This window comes from Nomia melanderi, chromosome 9, assembly GCF_051020985.1.
Source record: "Nomia melanderi isolate GNS246 chromosome 9, iyNomMela1, whole genome shotgun sequence".
Taxonomy (NCBI): Eukaryota; Metazoa; Arthropoda; class Insecta; order Hymenoptera; family Halictidae; genus Nomia; species Nomia melanderi.
In genome coordinates, this window is record NC_135007.1 from 1,367,061 (window position 1) to 1,387,584 (window position 20,524).

At 37.9% G+C, this 20,524-nt stretch overlaps 2 protein-coding genes across 3 annotated transcripts in view; one reads left to right on the forward strand and one right to left on the reverse strand.

Annotated features, from left to right (window-relative positions):
* The window catches only part of LOC116431202 (metaxin-1), a 194,634-nt gene that overhangs the window by 160,191 nt on the left and 13,919 nt on the right, over positions 1 to 20,524 (forward strand). The window lies entirely within an intron of this gene.
* On the reverse strand, positions 13,369 to 14,919 carry LOC143174898 (uncharacterized). Its single transcript, XM_076370664.1, is given in 2 exon segments — positions 13,369 to 13,617; positions 14,389 to 14,919. Coding segments are annotated over 2 exon segments (780 nt in total).

Below are 20,524 nucleotides of genomic sequence, written 5' to 3' on the forward strand. Positions count from 1 at the left end.
CCAGAGTTTATTGTCTGTACTTCGATTATTTTAGTATATTTCACAGGATTTTGTCCGAAAAATAAAAAAATACGCTTAATAAATATCTACTTTGTCATTTATATGTATTACAATGGTAAGCTAATATCTCCCTTCCCCCTCCCCGTTTCTCTTTTTAGTTTGTCATTTGTGTGAATTATAACAATAAACGCATCACAGCTCCTTTATTTTAGAACTTGTATTAACAGTTGAATTTGTTTGGATAAATACCTACTATTTGGATAAGTACTTACTAATTATCAAATTTTCTTAAAAATTTATCTCTCGAATGGAAATTGTTACTAATTTGATATCCATTTTATTTTAATTTTTAATTTTCTGAATGTGGCTAATTGCAAGTAAACCAATTAAAAATGAATGAATACTACCTACTTTGGAAGAAATTCACTTTGTGAAAATATATACTTTTGTGACAGTTTTTTATAATGAATCAGTAACACTAGTTATGGATGATTTTATTATTTATTTATACATATATTTTTTTATTTTGGTTAATAACACTAATACTTACAATCATATGTTGACAGTTATCATATGGATATTAATTCTGTAGAGATATTTAATATTTCATTGTTATAAGAAATAATTGGTTAAGTAAATATTGATCGATAGTGCAGAAAAATGGAAAAAATGTAGACAGTGATAAATAAAATAAATCATTATTCTACTCCATTATTTTATCCCATATAATGCGGTTTTTGATATTGCTTTTATTTTTAAATATAAGGATAAACAAGACTCTGTTTAAAGTGATTATAATGTACAGATAGAAAATTTATAGATAACAAACGCGAATATGTTTTAAATTGGAAACAGTTTTGTGTGTGTGTGTGTGTTTCTCTTTATTTTTAAAAATAAGAGAAATATAAAAAACCGCATTATTTACGGGATGATCCAATGTAACATCTGTTAGAGTACGTATCATTACAATGACAAATAACATCAAAGCTACAAACGGAAGTAATAACGAAACTTGCATTTTGGTCCTTGACAATCTTATAATCCAGTATCGGTCAGCAACAATAGACTACGCTGGAGAAAGTATATTTAAGTGATATGGAAGCACCATTTGGACATCGAATCAGCTCGATGAACCGCTATCGTTACCGTTTAAGTGCAGCGGGAGCAATCTTCTTAATAATGTGTATCTTTCACGTATATCTCTTAACGGTGTATCGTAGTGACACTTAAAATGGCATAGTTCGCCGGTACGTACTATTATACATCGGAAGCAAAATTGGCTTTTGGCTGTTTCGGAAACAACGGTGAGCTTCAATCGTGCACGAATTAATGGCTTTGTCGTATCCACGTACGGAATTGTGGGGAATAAAAAAAGGACAGGATTACGAAATGGTGAACGCCTCTGCAAACTGTACTGTTACCAATTGCTCTTAATCGAGCTTATTATCTATCGATCCGTTCTCGTTGGCCGTGCGCGAAAAAGGTATCGCAGGAGGTTCCGTGATGCCGTACGTATATTCGTGACGATGATTATGGCTAATTTAGAACGTTATGAATTGAAAATGGTATATGAGTATTATCCTTTGGAAATGCGATGAATTGAGGGTTTGATGGGTGATTACACAGCTTTCTCTCTATTTTGTTAATATCGCGTATTTCTCGTGGCTCGAACAGAAGCGTGCGTACAGTTTCGATTCTATAATTATTGCTAATCAGGATTTATTGGTTTAGTGGATTAAATAATTGGAGAATAAATATTTAACGGAGCGTTTCATATGTTTTGATTTTATTAATACAAGAAAATTTCGCGAAAAGGTGTGTGTACGAATACAACAATTAATAATTACCTATAAAATGTTACTTAAAAGTCTGTGATTCTCTTCGAAAGCAGGATTAAATAAGATTTATTTTAGAAAGTAAGATAATACTTTATTTAGTGCACGTATTATTTATTATTGTTAAATGATATTAACGTATTTTATTTCAGTGCATTCCTGTTAGGACAAAGCAATAACAGAATGGAATAAGTTTCCATGTAAAAAATTGGAAACTAGAGAATGGTGCGGGTTTCGTATTTTTCTTATGATATTTTTATAAAGCATTCGAAAACCCACATGTTTCAGCGCAAACTGCTCCAATATATTTTATGAGTAAACGTAAAAACAAACTGTTACATAAACAAAGTTTGAACGATTAAACCTGGGTCACCCTGTATATAAGGTGAAATAATAGTAAAATATATGTAATTAGTATTCATTTTTCTATCTCCAATGTTCTTAAAATTCCGTATTTTAAAAGATATTTTGCACTTTTTAATGTAGCCTCTTAAAGAGATGTGGTGACACAGATAATTCCATAAGTATATTGAAGCTAAAAGTTGATGTAAACAATTTCTACACTTATTTTTGTTTTTATACCCAGAAAAATACAGAGAAGAGATAATTATTCTGATCCTTTATTTGGTTAAAACAGCAACATCAAAGTAATTAAAAGTTTTCAATTTCATTTAAAATTGTCCATTTCATATAGGAAAATAAAATATATTCAGAATAATCGTTTCCGTTGCGAGTTGTTAAATTCCACAGATATTGTATACCTGTGTACCCCGTGATGCAGTTGACAAACTAAAAAAAAAAACAACTCTTTTTTGCTACCGCTTTTGCCTTCCCCTTCGTTATCTCTCTGTCGCCGAACGCTTTTATTTGAATTGCGTCCATGTTCAACCGCAATTATAATGTTAGTGGTCCTCGACGGAAAAACTAATTATTTCTGTCATTGTTTTAATATGCGGCATAAACAATTTCGTTAATTTCCGCTTATTAATAGAAGGGGTCACGAATGAAATTTGTTTGGCCGACAAAAGCGTGTCCTACTATTATATCTGTCTCCCTCCTTTCGTTTATACTCGTTTTACTATAGAGCTACACAGTGATTGAAAACATTAAAAAAGCTATCAAAATTTCTGTACCTATTTATTTTTATACAGAAATAGCAATATATGACAGTGTACTTTTTTCTATAAAAATTATCTCAAATTTCAGTGATAAAACATGTAATTAATTGATCATGCATGTACATATTGGGTGAATCCAAAAATTTAGACGTTTCTTGTATGTGATTAGCAAAAATATTTCTTTTTTCGAAACAAATAACATTTGTTTTTAAACAATTATAGTGTGTACAAAGGACACTTTTCTCTTCGCTTTTACTTTCGGTTTAACCAGCGAACAGTTGAGAATTTTTCTTTTTATTTATTATAAAAAACGTCAAAACATTTACATCAACCCAATAATTTCATCGAATGTTTCTATTTTTCATTTCGTGAAGTTAACCACAAAAAGAATGATTCTGTGCATTCTTTTTGATACAGCGAAATGCATTTTTACAATATTAAAGATATTCAACCTTTAAAGTAAACGAGATGTTCATCATACAGAAATTTTTGAAAGTGTTTTTTAATTTATTTGAAAAACTAGTGATTTACGACAAAATCTAACTACATCCCGTTGGAAAAACCTGATCCCGTGGGAATTGTCAAAGAAAGCTATAACATAGGTTTTATTTTCAATTGAAAAAATAAAATACTTCTGTAATATATGAGATACTGCTAATGCTTCTGTAGGGAGTAACTATATGGTCTTTATACTCTATAATCAACCCCCGCACAAAAAAGGTATTCATTTTCAAATTTGAGAGATATAAGAAAATGTTTACGTTAACTGACTTCAATAACATTGTTTCTTTATTTTTACCATAGGGAGTCTTTCAATCAAGGAAATCAATTTTTTGTATTCTAGTGTCTATAAAACGGTTTATGAATATGAGAATTTGCATAAAAATTTTATAAAAATAAAGGAGAAACGATAACTTTTCACGATTCTCTTATTTGTAGTGTAAACTTTAATATAAATAAAAAAATGTTGCTTTACAAATATTAAATTTAAATTTAAATCAGCTATACGTGTAATGAGGTCTATGCAGAAAACAAATATACCCACTTTTGTTTTCCATTCTTACCGGTAATACTTTAACGTTAATATTGAGGTTTATTATTATTCTTTTCAATGCTAGGTGTTTGGTAACTAAAGTTTGTCTCAAAATTTGTTTCTAATTCCCATTATTACTGAAAATTCAACTTCACTAATGAACGAAGTAGTAAAAGGAAGTGGTACTTTTAACTCCATTGTGAATATTCATAATTTTCTGATGAAATACTGGCGACATGTTTTACAACTATAATGAAGAGAAATAAATTAAGGAACAAAACTATTTGATTTTTTAATTTAGTCCTTTATCAATGCATTAAACAAGGTTCAATATTATCCTTTTGCAACCGAGGGTTCTTTAAAATATTCAAAATCTTCATTAGAAAACGTTGAATTATATAGGGGGATTTATAAATACATGTCAGTATTTCAGTGCATAAATCTACGTGTCAAAACAAGAAAAAAATGTTGCATCAACATTTCCATAAACATATACCTTAGTTTTCAAGTTATGGATGATTAAACGAAATACTCGAAATGTGCGCTTTGGAATTTCTAGATATCGACCTCTTAATAATGAATGGGAATCTATTTATACGTGATGTTGCCTATGTTAAACATCGTACGCCTCTTTTTAGATGCACAGCAATTTTTCCTAAACGGATTTGTTCGTATTAACCGATACGTGTGTATTGCTGACATTTTCGTTCATTGCGTAGAAGTCTTACAAAGATATGGTCTATGTATCTCATTGGATATATGGGAAAAATATTAGACATACTAGCAAACATAATAATATATACGTCTGTACTTTACAGAATAATAATTATAAAATAATTAGAATGGAAGTTAAGTAACACACAAGAGAAATATAAAAAATATATACGATGATACTTAAAAACATACGTACATTATGTTGTATTATATTGGAGATATTACAATATTATAATGTTATAATATTCATCCAAAGAAATATAAAGAATTAAGGAATTTTTTTAAAAACTGATTCGTCAACAATTCAGATTACTCAAATATTAGAAATATTATTTATATTAAATATAATCAATGTCATCAGAACGGCTGTAATATTATGATTCTGATTCAATATTATGTACAATAAAAATGTAAGTCACAATAAAATTATTCTAAAATAATATCCTGAAAAAGAAACAATGTTTACAGGGAATTTTGTACTTCAATATATTAAAAACATTGTCGCGATGTAAGGTGTTATTGAATACTCGCGACAAATATGTTTGCAAGTTATTTATTTATGTAGACGAGTGTTCGGAGGCAGAACGGGTAATCTGCTTCCTCGTGCCTTTCCGCTTTATTTATCTTCTTCTTCGGAAAGGCGTTACCCCTTGGAAACTTCGAAGGTGGAGCTAATTCCCTTCTCCAACGTCGCCTCGATTTTTTGGCAGGGGAAAAATTGTGAATTTCTAATTCGGAATCTTTTTCCCGAGCCGCGCTGACCGTGCGGCCGAAGAAGCCTTAACGGGACATGGCTGGCAGCGTTTATGGTAGGGTAGCCTATTCAGCTACGCACGTGTAAAAAGTGTAAAATATTTTAGCCGACTTACAGACTTTGGGGTAGGCTTAATTGCCTATACCTAAACGTCTGTAAGTGGTCAATGCTATTTTCTACCAACGCTGCGAGCCACGTACCGCTACATCACCCCCTTGCCAGTGATAACGCTATACAATATTTACATGGTTTAAATGCGTGCTTATAATAAAGTAAACTAACAATAATATAAAATAGTGCGCAAAGTCTATGTTTCGGAAATGTATTTTCGTTGATCATTCTTGGTATCGGTTGGTAAATTTTACTACTCGTCCGTGTCGTGTTTTGATCGGCTCGTCTCGCTTTAAAATGCTCTTAGGTTTATGGCTTGTTGTTTGATCGCTCGCATTTTCGATGTGTAAACTATTTCTTTCTACGAGTTCCGTCGGTTCTACGTGCGCAGGTTTTAACCGATCAATGTTGATATTCTTTTTGCGATTATTTATTAATATAGTAAAATATTTATTATGACGCCTGATAATTTCTAACAAATACATGAGTCGATGTTTTCAGATCTTTGTGTACAAATGTTGGGTGTGTACCATGTCGTGACGCTTTACATGGCTGTATATTTTTCATATTCTGCTTGAAACGCGAAACAAAATCAGATGTCACTAGATTATTTTGGTCGTTTTTAAAAAATTCTCCCGGCAATTTAAAATTACATCCATAAACTAATTCGGCTGGGGTTGCATGTAAATCTTCTTTGTAGGTGGGTCTTATGCCTAATAAAACTAACGGTAGTACTTCGGACCACCTGTCTGTTTCGTGACAACGGATTCCTGCTTTCAATTGTCGGTGTAATCTCTCTACCATACCGTTTGCTGCGGGATGAAAAGCGGTGGTTCTAATGTGCCGGGACCCCAAACATTGTGTTAATTCTTTGAAAAGCTGAGATTCAGACTGTCTACCCTGATTCGTAGTAATAATTGCTGGAACACCGAAGCATGATATGCAGCCTTTTAACAGGGTATTTGCTATTGTTTCTGCTGTTATGTCTTCGATCGGCCAGGCTTCCGGCCAGCGGATGAAACGGTCGACGCAGGTAAGGCAATACCTGTGCCCTTGTGAAATGGGTAATGGTCCTATTATGTCAATATGGATATGATGAAATCGGGCAGCCGGTACTGGAAAATTTCCTAACGGAGATGTGGTGTGTCTTGTAATTTTGTTTTTTTTTGGCACCGTATGCATTCTTTAGACCATTTGTCACAATCTTTGTTGACAGAAGGCCAAACAAAGCGATCGGTGATGAGTTTACGCGTTGCTTTAATTCCCGGGTGAGACAATCCGTGTAAAGTATTGAAAACTCGTTTACGGAGATTTTTCGGTACGCACAGGCGAACGGTGGGAGTTGAAGTGTCACAGAAAATTTCTAACTCGTTTTTGTTAATCGGGAATTTAATTTTCTTTAATTGAAGGGCAGTCTCATACAGCAAGAAACTTTTAAGCTCTTCATCTGTCTGCTGAGACTGAGCCATTTCCGATAGATCTACAGGTTGATTAATCTCTTTTATTCTGGACAATGCGTCCGCAACAACATTTTCTTTTCCCGATATGTGCTGTATGTCCGTGGTAAATTGGCCTATGAAATCTAAATGTCTAAACTGTCACAGAGTGGATCGCTCTGGCCGCTGTTTAAAAGCGTATACCAGAAGTTTATGGTCTGTGTAAATTGTGAAGGTGTGACCTTCCAAATTATGTTTAAAACGACGGACCGCGGTGTAGGCTGCTAATAACTCTCTATCATAAGCGCTATATTTTCGCTGTGCTGATGAGAGACTTTTGGTGAAGAATGATAAAGGTTGCCGCTCCGATTGCAAAATCTGATGTGTAGGAAATAATCATTGGGTTAGAATAAACTAAATGGTTTTATTTACGTCGCTGCTCACAATATCTCTCACTATACTCTCCGTTCGTCAACCTCTCACTATGACTCGCTACAACTCTCTGACCTGCGGCTGGAAAAACCTATTGCCTATGGCCACCCTCTCTCGTGCACCCCGTACCCCGCTACACCCGTCTCGATACTTTTCGTTGCGACACTCGAACCTTAGCCTAAACAGTCACCCGTCATTCACACTATTCACTCGTCCCACTCATGCGACCACTCCGTTCACGCACACACCCCACAGATGCATCTACAGTAACACCTAATTTAGCACCAGGTACTGGATGCGCAAGGAGGGTTGCTTCAGCAAGGGCTTCTTTTACCTGGGTGAAAGCGAGTTCGGCTTCTTTCGACCAGACAATGCAAGGATTACCGCGAGCAAGTGCACCCTTTAATAAATCGGTTAGTGGAACTTGCAACTTGGCAGCATTTCGAACAAAACGACGATAAAAGTTGAACATTCCCAAAAAACGTTTGAGTTCTTTTAGATCTTTTGGCTTTGGAAATTTCTTAATAACGTCGACTTTCTCTGAATTTGGAGCAGTACCTTTAGAATTAACGGTATAACCTAAAAAGTCTATTGAATTTTTTCCGAACCTACATTTAGCTGGATTGATTACTATACCATACTTTTGTAATCTACTGAAAAGTTCTCGAATATGTTTCAAATGTTCTTCTTCATTACGTGAGGCTATTAAAATATCATCCAAATATGCATAACAAAAATCTAATCCAAATAAAACTTCATTAATAAACCTTTGGAATGTTTGAGCCGCATTCATCAAACTAAATGGAATTTTTACGTACTCAAACAGACCAAAGGGTGTGGTTACTGCTGTTTTTTCTATATCGGTTGGTTCTATAGGAATTTGGTGATACGCTTTAACAAGGTCAACTTTTGAAAAAACGGTTTTGCCATGTAACATGTTGTTCCGTCCGATGCGGAACAAAACGACCAAAATCCTCGAAGGTTCGTTTATGATATGGACGTGCCAACAAATTTATTTTCGGGGTTAGCTTTTTTCGAACTCAGTTTATTTATTTTAGTTACAAGGGGGCAATTTCACCCTAAACCATGATAAAATCACTGAGTTAATCCGCGCATGTCCAGACAACAGTTTGGACTTTTTACTTCGTTCGTACAGACAACCGACCATATCATAAACCGGGAATTTCCGAAGGATCGACTCGAACCTCGTTCATAACGGTTCCGCCAGACATGAGTCAACTCGGAGGAAATTTCCAAGGCATCGGCAAATCTTCGAGGATCCCTCGCACGTGGCCATTGCCCTCACCCTTGCACCAAGACGGCTGGCCAAGGGACGTCGTCCAAGACGCCCCCGATTTTTGGAATTATGCGCTGATTGGGTATTTTCGACTTTCCAATCAGCGTACTCGATACAAAACCTGTAGGTGTTGTATAAAAACACTTATAGCATCGCACTCGAATCAGTTACGCAGTTAACATCAATTAGAATAGTTAAGAATCACTCAACCGTTCGGAGTGACGATATTCTCAGATACTCAACCGTTCGGAGTAACGAGATATCATTCATTCATTCACACATTCAGTTAAGTCCATCGTTCGCGACAACTACACTCCAGCTTCACACTCCGAAGAAGTATCCAATTCGAAATTCGAGAATTCGTTCGTCTCAAACCGCGCAACATCAAAACGGGTTCTCAGTATCGTGAGAAACCGGTGGTCGGATCTCAATCATTCGGAGATCAGAATCGAATCAGTCGATTTCTGAAGAAATTTGGAGATCGAAGCGTCGCGAGTATTAACGAGACCTAAAGTTAAAGCTGGGATTTACAACCCCAGCCGAGGAATTAAATCCGCGTTAATAATCGTGTACGGGCGTGCAACTATCGAGGTTGCCACGCTGCGACGTCACATTTTTGGTCCTTCGAGCCGGATCCTGCGTTCTGTGAAAGTACAATGCATAAGTGGATCCAAGGAAAGCTATCAACCATCCGATTCGAGGTCTGACGCTAGGAATCCAGATTGGGCGAACAACACGATTCCAGAGCAGCCAAACAGCAGACCACAGGGCGAGGAACGGCGAGCCCAATCTGTTGCAGCTCAAAACCGGGAAGTTTCCGAACAACCATGTCCTCCGCATCATTCAAGGTAGGCTCGTTAAGATTCACCGATCGATCATTTCGTGCGATATCCTTGATTGTTCTTTCCCACGTCTCGACTTCTTCTTACTATCGAAATGGCGAACGCGTCAACAAACGAATCAAGTACAAATCAAACACATACAATCCGCCTACTCAAAAACAAATGCCGCACGTTCAAATCACAAATTACGTCCCTTAACAACGCGCTAGAGATCTATCAAGATTCCGCGAAGGAACGCGTAAAACTCCGCGAACGCGTTGAGAGGCTGCGAAAGCTTTTCGAGAACTTCAACGAAATCGAAGACCAGCTGGGGCTCATCGAGGATTTCGAGCAAACAGAGGCGGAACGGGAAGCGGTAACCGAGCAGTAAGATGACGTCATCGCGACGGCCATCACGGTGCTGCAAGACGCGGAGCGAGCGACCACACAACCACCAATGGCGATAAGAAGCGCGAACGATTCTCCCGCGTTGTCAGCATCGTCGGCCGCAATCGGGGTCCACCTGCCGAAAATCGACCTACCGAAGTTCGATGGCCGGCTTGAGAAATGGGTCGCGTTCGAAGACGCATTATCAACCATGATCCATTCGCACCCGGGGTTGACAGATATACAAAAGTTGCATTATCTGCGACTTTCTTTATCCGGCAAGGCTGAATCCGCGATCGAGTCGTTCACAATTAGCGAGGACAACTATAAGGCAGCGTGGGATCAATTGATCGAAACCTATGACAACACGAGAGCACTCGTGCTGCAACATTCCACATTGCTTCGCGACACTCCCGTCATGAAGGATGACATCGAACCACATGCAGTCGCACATAAGATCGTTACGCTGGGAAGGTCGTGGGAAGACATCGCGAACGACCTCCTAGCCAGTATCGCGATCTCTAAAATGAGTACGGGGACGAAACGGGAATGGGAGCAAACGCTGTCCGACACGACGATGCCGAAAATCGCCGACATCTTTCGGTATCTCCGAAACGCGTCCCATCGATGCAGGACCGAGGATGCGCCCACGAAACCTCCAATCTCGGTCGCGAATCGAGCTTCACCAGCAACTGTCGCGACATCGCAACAACCCGCGAAAAGGTCACCGGTATTCCCACGGAAAACGGCAGTACCTCCCAGGAAGCCGTCATCGCCGCGGACGGCCAGGAGGCAAACCTTCGTGGCAACAGCACATTCGAGCTGCAAAATTTGCAACTCAGGTACGCATCCGGCGTACCAATGCGCCAAATTCCTGGATATGACGGTAACTCGTCGCCTTCAGGCAGCACGCAAGGCAAACCTTTGCGTCAATTGTCTCCAAGGAGACCACGCCACCGAAGCCTGCCACGGATGAAAATGTCGCGTCTGTCACGGAGGCAGAACGACTGTCATCTAACACCACAACGACAAAGCGCTACCCCGATACCTGAAGAGAACGAACGGATTACTGGCAACCGCAGTCGTGCAGGTATTCGACAACAACCGGCAACCCGTGCAGTGTCGAACGTTGGTTGATACCTGCTCCAATGCTAATTTCATCACGGAGGACCTCGCGAAGAAGCTACGTTTGCCGTCGACCCGGGCATCCGTAGCCATTCAAGGCCTCAACCGAGTGAATACAGTATCGAACAAATTGGTATCCACAACCATTAAATCGCGGTTGTCCAATTTCCAACGGTCACTGACGTTTTTCGCGATCTCGCAAATTTCGGAACGGGTACCGGACGTCCCGTTAGACCGATCAAGGTTGCGCATACCGGCTAACGTTCCTCTGGCAGACCCATCGTTCCACCAACCAGGAAGAATAGACATGCTGATCGGCACCGGCCCAGCACTGTCGTGCCTCAGCATCGGTCAAATCGACCTTTCCGACCGAGGTGGACGCGATTTGGTTCTCCAGAAAACGCAACTAGGTTGGATCATCGGGGGAAACGTCCCAACCGTCGCCACCGCACGCACGACAAGCGAGGCCTTCGTCACGAATCTGAACTTCAACCTGCAGAAATTCTGGGAAGTGGAAGAAGGACCTCAGGTTCGACACTTATCGACGGAAGAACACGACTGCGAAGAACATTTCGTAAAAAACATTCGACGCGACCATTCCGGGCGGTACGTGGTTGCGCTACCGTTCAACGAAAAATAGAACGAATTAGGCGAATCACGAACGCGCGCTCTGCATCGTTTCCGTTCGCTTGAACGGAAACTAGAACGAGATCCGGAATTGGGAAAAGAATACACCGCGGTCATGAGGGATTATCTAGCGCTCGGGCACATGACGCAGGTAGAATCCTTCGACGCACCGGGCTTCCACCTGCCGCACCACGCCGTCATAAAACCATCTAGTACGACGACCAAGGTACGCGTGGTTTTCGACGGGTCTGCAAAGGCAAGTAGCGGCACGTCATTAAACGACGCGCTAATGATAGGCCCTACAATACAGGATGACCTCTTTTCCCTACTCTTGCGCTTCCGTATACATGCGTTCGTCATAACCGGGAACGTCGAGAAGATGTACCGCCAATTCCTCGTTCGACCAGAGGATCGTGCTTACCAACACATTTTGTGGAGAGATCATAATGGTTGCTCAAGAACTTACGAGATGAATGTAGTAACGTTTGGACTATCATCGGGATATCATTCATTCATTCACACATTCAGTTAAGTCCATCGTTCGGGACAAATACATTCAGTCCATCGTTCGGGACAACTACACTCCAGCTTCACACTCCGAAGAAGCATCCAATTCGAAATTCGAGAATTCGTTCGTCTCAAAACGCGCAACATCAAAACGGGTTCTCAGTATCGTGAAAAACCGGTGGTCTGACCTCAATCATTCGGAGATCAGAATCGAATCAGTCGATTTGTGAAGAAATTTGGAAATCGAAGCGTCGCGAGTATTAACGAGACCTAAAGTTAAAGCTGGGATTTACAACCCCAGCCGAGGAATTAAATCCGCGTTAATAATCGTGTACGGGCGTGCAACTATCGAGGTTTCCACGCTGCGACGTCACATTTTTGGTCCTTCGAGCCGGATCTATGACGTAACACATGTTAGAAAAATCTTCTATATGCGGTAAAGGGTAGCGATCAGGTATGGTACGCGCGTTTAGTGCTCGGAAATCCCCGCACGGTCTGCAACCTTTATCCTTTTTAGGAACTAAATATAGTGGTGAAGCTCACGGGCTTTTTGAAGGTTTAATAATACCTTCTGCCAAAAGGTTTTCAAATTCTTGTTTAACTATTTTTAATTTGTCCGGTGCTAATCTACGTGGTTTTGCAAATACTGATGGTCCTTTAGTGGTTTTGATGTGATGTGTAATGTTGTGTTTCGCGGCAATATTCGTGCGCGTCGGAATAGTAATTTCGAGGAATTCTGCAAGGATTTTATGGTATGGAGAGTCACCGACAATTGTTCTAACGGAATTTAAATCGGCAATCCCCAGTTTTCCTCGTGAAGTTAATTTAGTTATATTGTCGATAAATTGTTTATTCTTTAAATCTACCAACAAGCTGTAATACCTAAGCATATCTGCACCAGTTATCGGTTTTGAGATATCCACGATTATAAATTTCCACTTAATTGTGCGCCGCAATCCTAAATCTAGGTTTAAAACGATGTCTCCATACGTAGAGATGGCAGAATCGTTCGCGGCATATAAAGGGTACGCGCTTTTAGGAGGTTGGCCTTTCACTAGTTTACGCAGATAAACGCTAATGACGGCGCCGGTATCAATTAAAAATTCTACCTTAGTGTCCTTATGGGTAACAATTAAGCGGCTCGTTGATGGATCGACTACTTCTGCCGCATCTAAGGTCGATCGGCCTCGTTTCCCTGTTCCTGCTGGTATGTGCAGGGAATGGTACACTTGGTTGAACGCTCTCCAAATCTTCGATGATACCAACATACATTTGGTTGCGACGGGCTGGTACTGCGGCTGCTATTCCCGCTTCGGTTGGGGCTACGGCTGTAGTGACGCCATCTTCTTCGTCCACGAAAAGTAGACGACCTTTTGTGATGCTGCGTCGTGGAGTTATTTTTCGTCAGCTCCGCGACTTGCTGCGTGTAAAGTACTCGGATTTTCACGAGCACCTTTGAGTATATGCTGAAGTATTCGAAGGACCACCCAATGTTGGGACTGAATGATTAATTGACTGATAGATAAGCTGATTCTCAACTGAGTCTGATTGAAGCTGAGCTGATTCTCAACTGCTTCTGACTCTGAACTGAACTGATACTGATTGTCAAACTGATTTGTCAAACTGATGTGTCAAACTGATGTTTTGAAGGGTTTTTATACTGATCCTGGGCCTACTCCCTCCTTCTCGATATACGAAGGTGGGCCTCAGGGGCGGTTTTTCTATCCCTTCCTACGCAAGGTACCTACCCCTGTCTCATCCCCTTCCAGTCCGCCTGTAGCGCGGGTTTCCTGGAGCGGGGGTGACGGAGTTGGTCGCTATGCTGAATGAATGTTTGGCAACGCTGGGGAAATTCCATTAGGTCAAAATCCTTGAGAACACTTTTTCTAAAATTCTAACAGACCCTCTGGAATACGACTTTACGATACCTGGACTGAAGTGAAAAAACTAGACAATGGTTAATTTCTACGCTGAACCCTTATGTGCCGCATATTGGCTGCAGGCCGGCCTGCTAAAGTACCGGACGGAAAGCTGATGGTCACGAACGTCTCTAAGAATAATTCCCCTGTCGTAAAATTGTCCCCTTGTTGTCCTAACACTGCGTTAGCCTCGCCATTTGTTCGCACAGCATCTCGAACCGTGTGTCCGTGGTGATAGTGGCACATCTACCGATAGGTGTAAATTCATTTACCTTATCGGCCAATTCCGCCATCCTGTCGAGCGATGCGTTCATTTGCGTTGCGAGGATGGTTCGCATAGATGCTGGAAGACGATTCATCCAGATCGTACGCAAAAAATTTTCCGGCACTTTTATGTTACCAGCTAAATTTCGGAGATGCCGCAGGAATTGTGAGGGTGTTCTGTCACCTACTTCCTCGTGCTCCAGGAGTTGTTGTATTCATTGCTCCTGCGACCTTGACAGCCTCCGAATTAATTCCTCCTTAATTTTGTCGTATTTACCCGTAGCGGGAGGATTCAGTATTACGTCTTCTACTTCTTGCAAACATTTCATGTCCAGAAACGATGTGACGTAATAAAATTTAGTTGAGTCTGCTGTTATGGAGTTGAGCGAAAATTGTGCTTCCAGCTGATGGAACCAGAGAGCTGGATTGCTGGACCAAAATGGTGGAGCACGTATACCCACACGGTCAATGTTCAGCACCTCGAAAGAGTTTGCACCTTTCTGAGGGCTGAAGAAAACATCTGTATTTTCGTTGGCCATCACTATTACGCACTTATCACTTGTGTCTGTACTATTACTATCACTAAATGTTTTTCACAAAATCACGTCGGGGTCACCAGTTGTCGCGATGTAAGGTGTTATTGAATACACGCGACAAATATGTTTGCAAGTTATTTATTTACGTAGATGAGTGTTCGGAGGCAGAACGGGTAATCTGCTTCCTCGCGCCTTTTCGCTTTATTTATCTTCTTCTTCGGAAAGGCGTTACCCCTTGGAAACTTCAAGGGTGGAGTTAATTCCCTTCTCCAACGTCGCCTCGATTTTTTGGCAGGGGAAAAATTGTGAATTTCTAATTCGGAATTTTTTTCCCGAGCCGCGCTGACCGTGCGGCCGAAGAAGCCTTAACGGGACATGGCTGGCAGCGTTTATGGTAGGGTAGCCTATTCAGCTACGCACGTGTAAAAAGTGTAAAATATTTTAGCCGACTTACAGACTTTAGGGCAGGCTTAATTGCCTATACCTAAACGTCTTAAGTGGTCAATGCTATTTCGTACTAACGCTGCGAGCCATGTACCGCTACAAACATGATAGAGGGAATTTAATTTCTATGTATATAGCAGTTTATACAAAATTCAGATTGACCGAAAAAACAAAACCAGCAATAATTTGAAAACTATAATAAATAAATATACGAAAATAATACTATAGTTAGAAATAATAGTTACAAGTATAGAGCTTTAATAGCAAATATGACGGCAATGTTAACAACGATTTAACTATGTTTATATTTTAACAATACATAAATAAATTATCATAATTTATTTCAATAATTAAATAATAATTAATTAATCAACTTAAACTCCTGTATGCAATAGTATATCATTAATACACAATATTTCACATAATAAATTTCGTTTTGTAAAAGAACAAAAAGAAGTAGAAAATTACATTAACATAGTTTTTATTATATTTCTCACTTGTTCGTAATTGTATGAAACAGTAATTATGTACATTAGCAATTCTTTACCGATATGGCTGAAATATGAAATATGTTGTCAGGCTGATTAGTCTGAATATCTTCTATACACGCAAAAATACGTTTTATTTTATATATTTAATAATTCGCATTTCTTTATAGAGTTTGAGTTTAATTTTAGTTAAATTGGGGTCTTATATAGATTTCATTTTTATTAAATTTAAATTTAGTAAGAAATAAAATGGTAACTGCAATTTACAATTTTGAAATTTAACAGTAACAGGTAACAGAACTCTTTACAAGGGTCAAATTAACACGTTCAGTGCCACCTGTACCATATATAGTACACGCGAATTTCTGTAAGAACATATTTTTAAGGGACACATGGTCACGGACAGCGGTATACGTTACAAAGCACTGAAAACATAAAGAAACAATATCAAAATATATAAAAATTACCACAAATTTGAATATAACTTAATATTTTATTAAAAAAATCAATACAGTTCATAAGCAAAATATAACCGAAATTTCCGTGGCACGGAATGTGTTAACTACATAATAATACGTTGATCAGTCCAAATCTAACCCAAATTCAGCGTACAAAGTACGATATGTAATATTGACTATATTTTTGTGTGTATCTCTGGAAATAAGCATGAGTAGTGATAATGTAGGTAGACAAAAGTTATTCAGTATCAAGGCCCCAACAAAATGTTGACGAAATTCGTAAGGAATTCACTGATATAAATAATTACCTGTCAAACTTTATTTTCTGTATATTAATTTATCTTATTTTTACCTCACTTTAAAATTCATATTGAAAATTTAGTTTGTTAATATCCAGGCAGCACTAAAATGTACAAAATAAGTCTACACTTTATTATGATTTTTTAACAAAGCTTATTAACAACAGATAGTTGATGATTGTTTTATTTTATAAATGATGAACCAAAGTTATAGGTAGTATATTATATTACTTTTCTATTAAAAAAAGGCAACTAAACATACTTTTATTCCTCGGGAAAAATATTTTACGACATAGCTTCGGCAAAGACTTCGTGATCGAAGAACAAATGATATGAGGGCAGAGTCGCGATAAACTAGGCTAATTTCGTTTTAGATTTAACGTACGAGCAAGGCGTCCAACCAGCGAGAGGATCTCTCGCGAAAACGTTTTGCAATAATATCTCTATCGGATTGGCACTGAGAACGACCGGTCGTAAAAAGAATGAGGCTTTCATATCGACGAAGCAATCATCAATTTTTGTGGAGCAAATCTTTATGAAAATTTGAAAAAATAAAGTTAACTGAAAAATATAACGTTTACCAAAGACACAATGAAATTTCCAAATTGGGCGTTTAATTTGCCTAGGTAAACACCGATTTCATTTATTTTTCACTTTTACTTTGACATCTCTGTTTTCATTTGAAACGTGTTTAATATTTATGCCATATGATCAAATTTAACTTTAACCTGTATCATGTACACGAAATTATTTTAATGTAGTCAAATGTTCTTCGTATAAATCTCTACTGTAAAGGGAAATTTATTCTACTTGAACAGTGTTATACATTATTACTATATCATACTGAAGTAAAATATCGTTAGTAATAACATAAGATAAAGAATGTAATACAAAATGAGAGATGTTTTTGGTTGTTGTGCATGAATATTATCTTTATATGCTATTTATTTTTCATCGTTATCAAAGAATTCAATTAATAAAAACAAATTTAAGTATCAAATATACAATGACACCGAAATAAATAGAAACGTTTCTGTTCCTAGGTAGTTGTAAACACTTTTCGTTTACATAAAAAATTTACGAGGATAACAGTCGTAAGTGAAATGTGAAACACTTTCATCGTTTTTTCTGAAGTATGTAAGTAAATACTGTGTTAAAGTAAATTACTTTAATATCGAAGACAGCATGTTCGACAGCGAATCAGTTCGTACCTCAATATTTCGTACCTCATAATTTTATAGTTCAAAATGCTCAAAACATACGCAAAAAATATGTAAAATACAAACAAATATGTCGTAATACAGTTAAATACAATTCCATATAACATGGTATAGAATAGTTGTATAATATTTATTATTATTTGTAATTTGCATTACAACATACAACAATAATTTCGTTTACATTTCAATTATAATTTTCCTTTTGTAAGATAAAATTAATTCATTATTTTGCCGTTCGATTATCCGAACGTTTGTAAACACAATTTGTTTGAATAATTGAGGTTCTATTTGTACTTCTATAAATATAATATTTCCGTAACCTATTTCTCAATCCACAAATGTTTCCCAACTTTTATCATAATTTATCAAATTATTTAAAACTATTTAAAACAGAACAATCGTGAAAAACTTTCTCATAACTATGATGGAAATTTATAAAACAATTAAACATTACATATACATATAAGAAGTGATCGGGGTCCAGGTCCATACAACGCATAGTCACGGCCCTGCATAGCTTGTTCGGCGAGCGATGGCCGTGTGGCGCGAAAGTTCCGTGCACGCGCTCTTCGCGAACATTTTTTACTCTGTCCCAAAGAAAGACCGATCTCACGCTTCCCACGGGGGGGGGTTCCTCTTCAGAAATATCTGCAGAATCCAATGGTGCACAACAAATTCGTGCTGGCCAACCCACTTTTCGTAGAAATGTAACAGAAGTGCACACAAAGTACGCGCATCTATCCTTTTTTAAACTTTGATCATCGTTTACAAACATTTAATGGGGCAAGTCTCCTTTATTTTTTGCAACAAATTTTAACTGCCTATCGTTTTTAGTTTTCACGTAACACTTGGTTTTCTGAAAAATTCGACCGTTTTTACAAAACCCCAGTTTTTTCGAAAACTGGACCTGACCCAGCAATTTGGTTTTCGGATTCGTATTTAGGGTAAGGAACTCTATAAGAATCACATAGTGGTTATTGCAAACAGTAACATAGGTCAAAATTTGTTTCACAGTGTAATCAAAGAACGAAACACTGACGATTGATATTGTATTTGTCATGGCGGTGAATTACTCAACTTTCGTCACTTCTGCATCATATTCCTGAATGGATCAGGTCGTTAAATTAACGATGTGAGCTCGCACATTCGATCGGCGCCTATCGATAAATTCAACTGACGCTTAATTGCGGTGCGGCACCGTCAAACAGTGCATCTTGTCTGAAAGGATGGGCGCACCGGGTTTGGGTAACGGTGCGGTGCAGTACCCTTGACCGATGCCTAACGACTAACACGACTGATGCTTAATTGCGGCGCGGTGCGGTGAAAACTATTAGAGACGATCAGCGCGATTTTGTACGTTCGATTACACATCGTCCTCTAGATCAACGCCATGCAATTCTGTATGAAAGTAAAGGGTCACTAAATTATAGCGGAAGAGCTATCAATTTTTGAACCTTTGTAACTTCTGTGAAAACACTCCGTACAATATTCTACCTCCTCTTATTTTATAGGTTGAAATATATACTTAATTTCTTCGAAAATCCTGTTTCGTTGTAAAATGGATTGAGGAGTTCAATTACTGTTCTTTCGTTTGAAATTCAAACGGAGTTTCAAAATTATTCGTTTATAGTCGCTTTTATGTGAACTTGTAAGAGGAAATTTCCTCTTTGCATTGACCGCTGAAATGTTATACAGCGATTTTGTAACCCAAAATACACCACGAGGAAGTTGCACGGTTTGATTTACGACCTCGTATTTGGTTACCATCGCATGCTTTAATATACGCATGAATATGTCGAATCAGAGATTGCCCTACCTGAAAACATGAAAACGTCCTTTAAGAAAAAAACATCAAAATTATAAATTATACGTATTAATTGTATAATGTTCTTAATTTTATTGATTGCACAAGATATTTCTTTGTAAAAGAGACTATTACTTAGTATAATGATATCCTCAAATCTTGTATATCGATCAAGATTGAAATTGTCTTTTTAATTTTATCAAATTTCTTTGTTCTCTTTCTATTAATCTTTTGTGTTGGAAGGACGTTCCACGCACGTCGAAATGTTTTTATTTCAAAATTGCCAATGACATATCCATTCAATGAATGGTATCATTCGTTCAAAATTATTAATAAACAAGATTAGTGTACATATCTGCATAAAATAGGTAAAACCAAAATTCTTTGCGAAAGACTTTGCCAAATCACTGAATTAATTTCCAGTGCAAAAGGTTAATAACACAGATATTTAGAAAATTTACTAGGAGAGAAGACTGGTGACGGAACTTTTTTGCCTAGTGTTCGAAAAATATAATTAGAGAGATGATAACCAAGAGTTCGAAGCAGATATGTCATACAGTTTCCCAATAATCCCATATTCAATCATCGATTTACAAATTCGCAGTCCGGGGATATTCCAATTTTTACATTTTTCGTGAGTGTTAACGAATCGGTATTTAATTAGTACCGTTAATTATACGTTCGGAGCATGCAATTTACATTAATGTACGGTGAATTAAGGAAATAATATATTTACAAATTCAATTATCGTAGCGATTTTGAAATATTCCATTTCCTTGAAAAAGGTAGGTTCGTTGTTATTTAAAATTGTACTCATTTTTATTAATTGATTAAATTGATTAATATGGTTCTGACTCAGATATAGCAGATTCTTAACAGAATAACAATCTTTCGT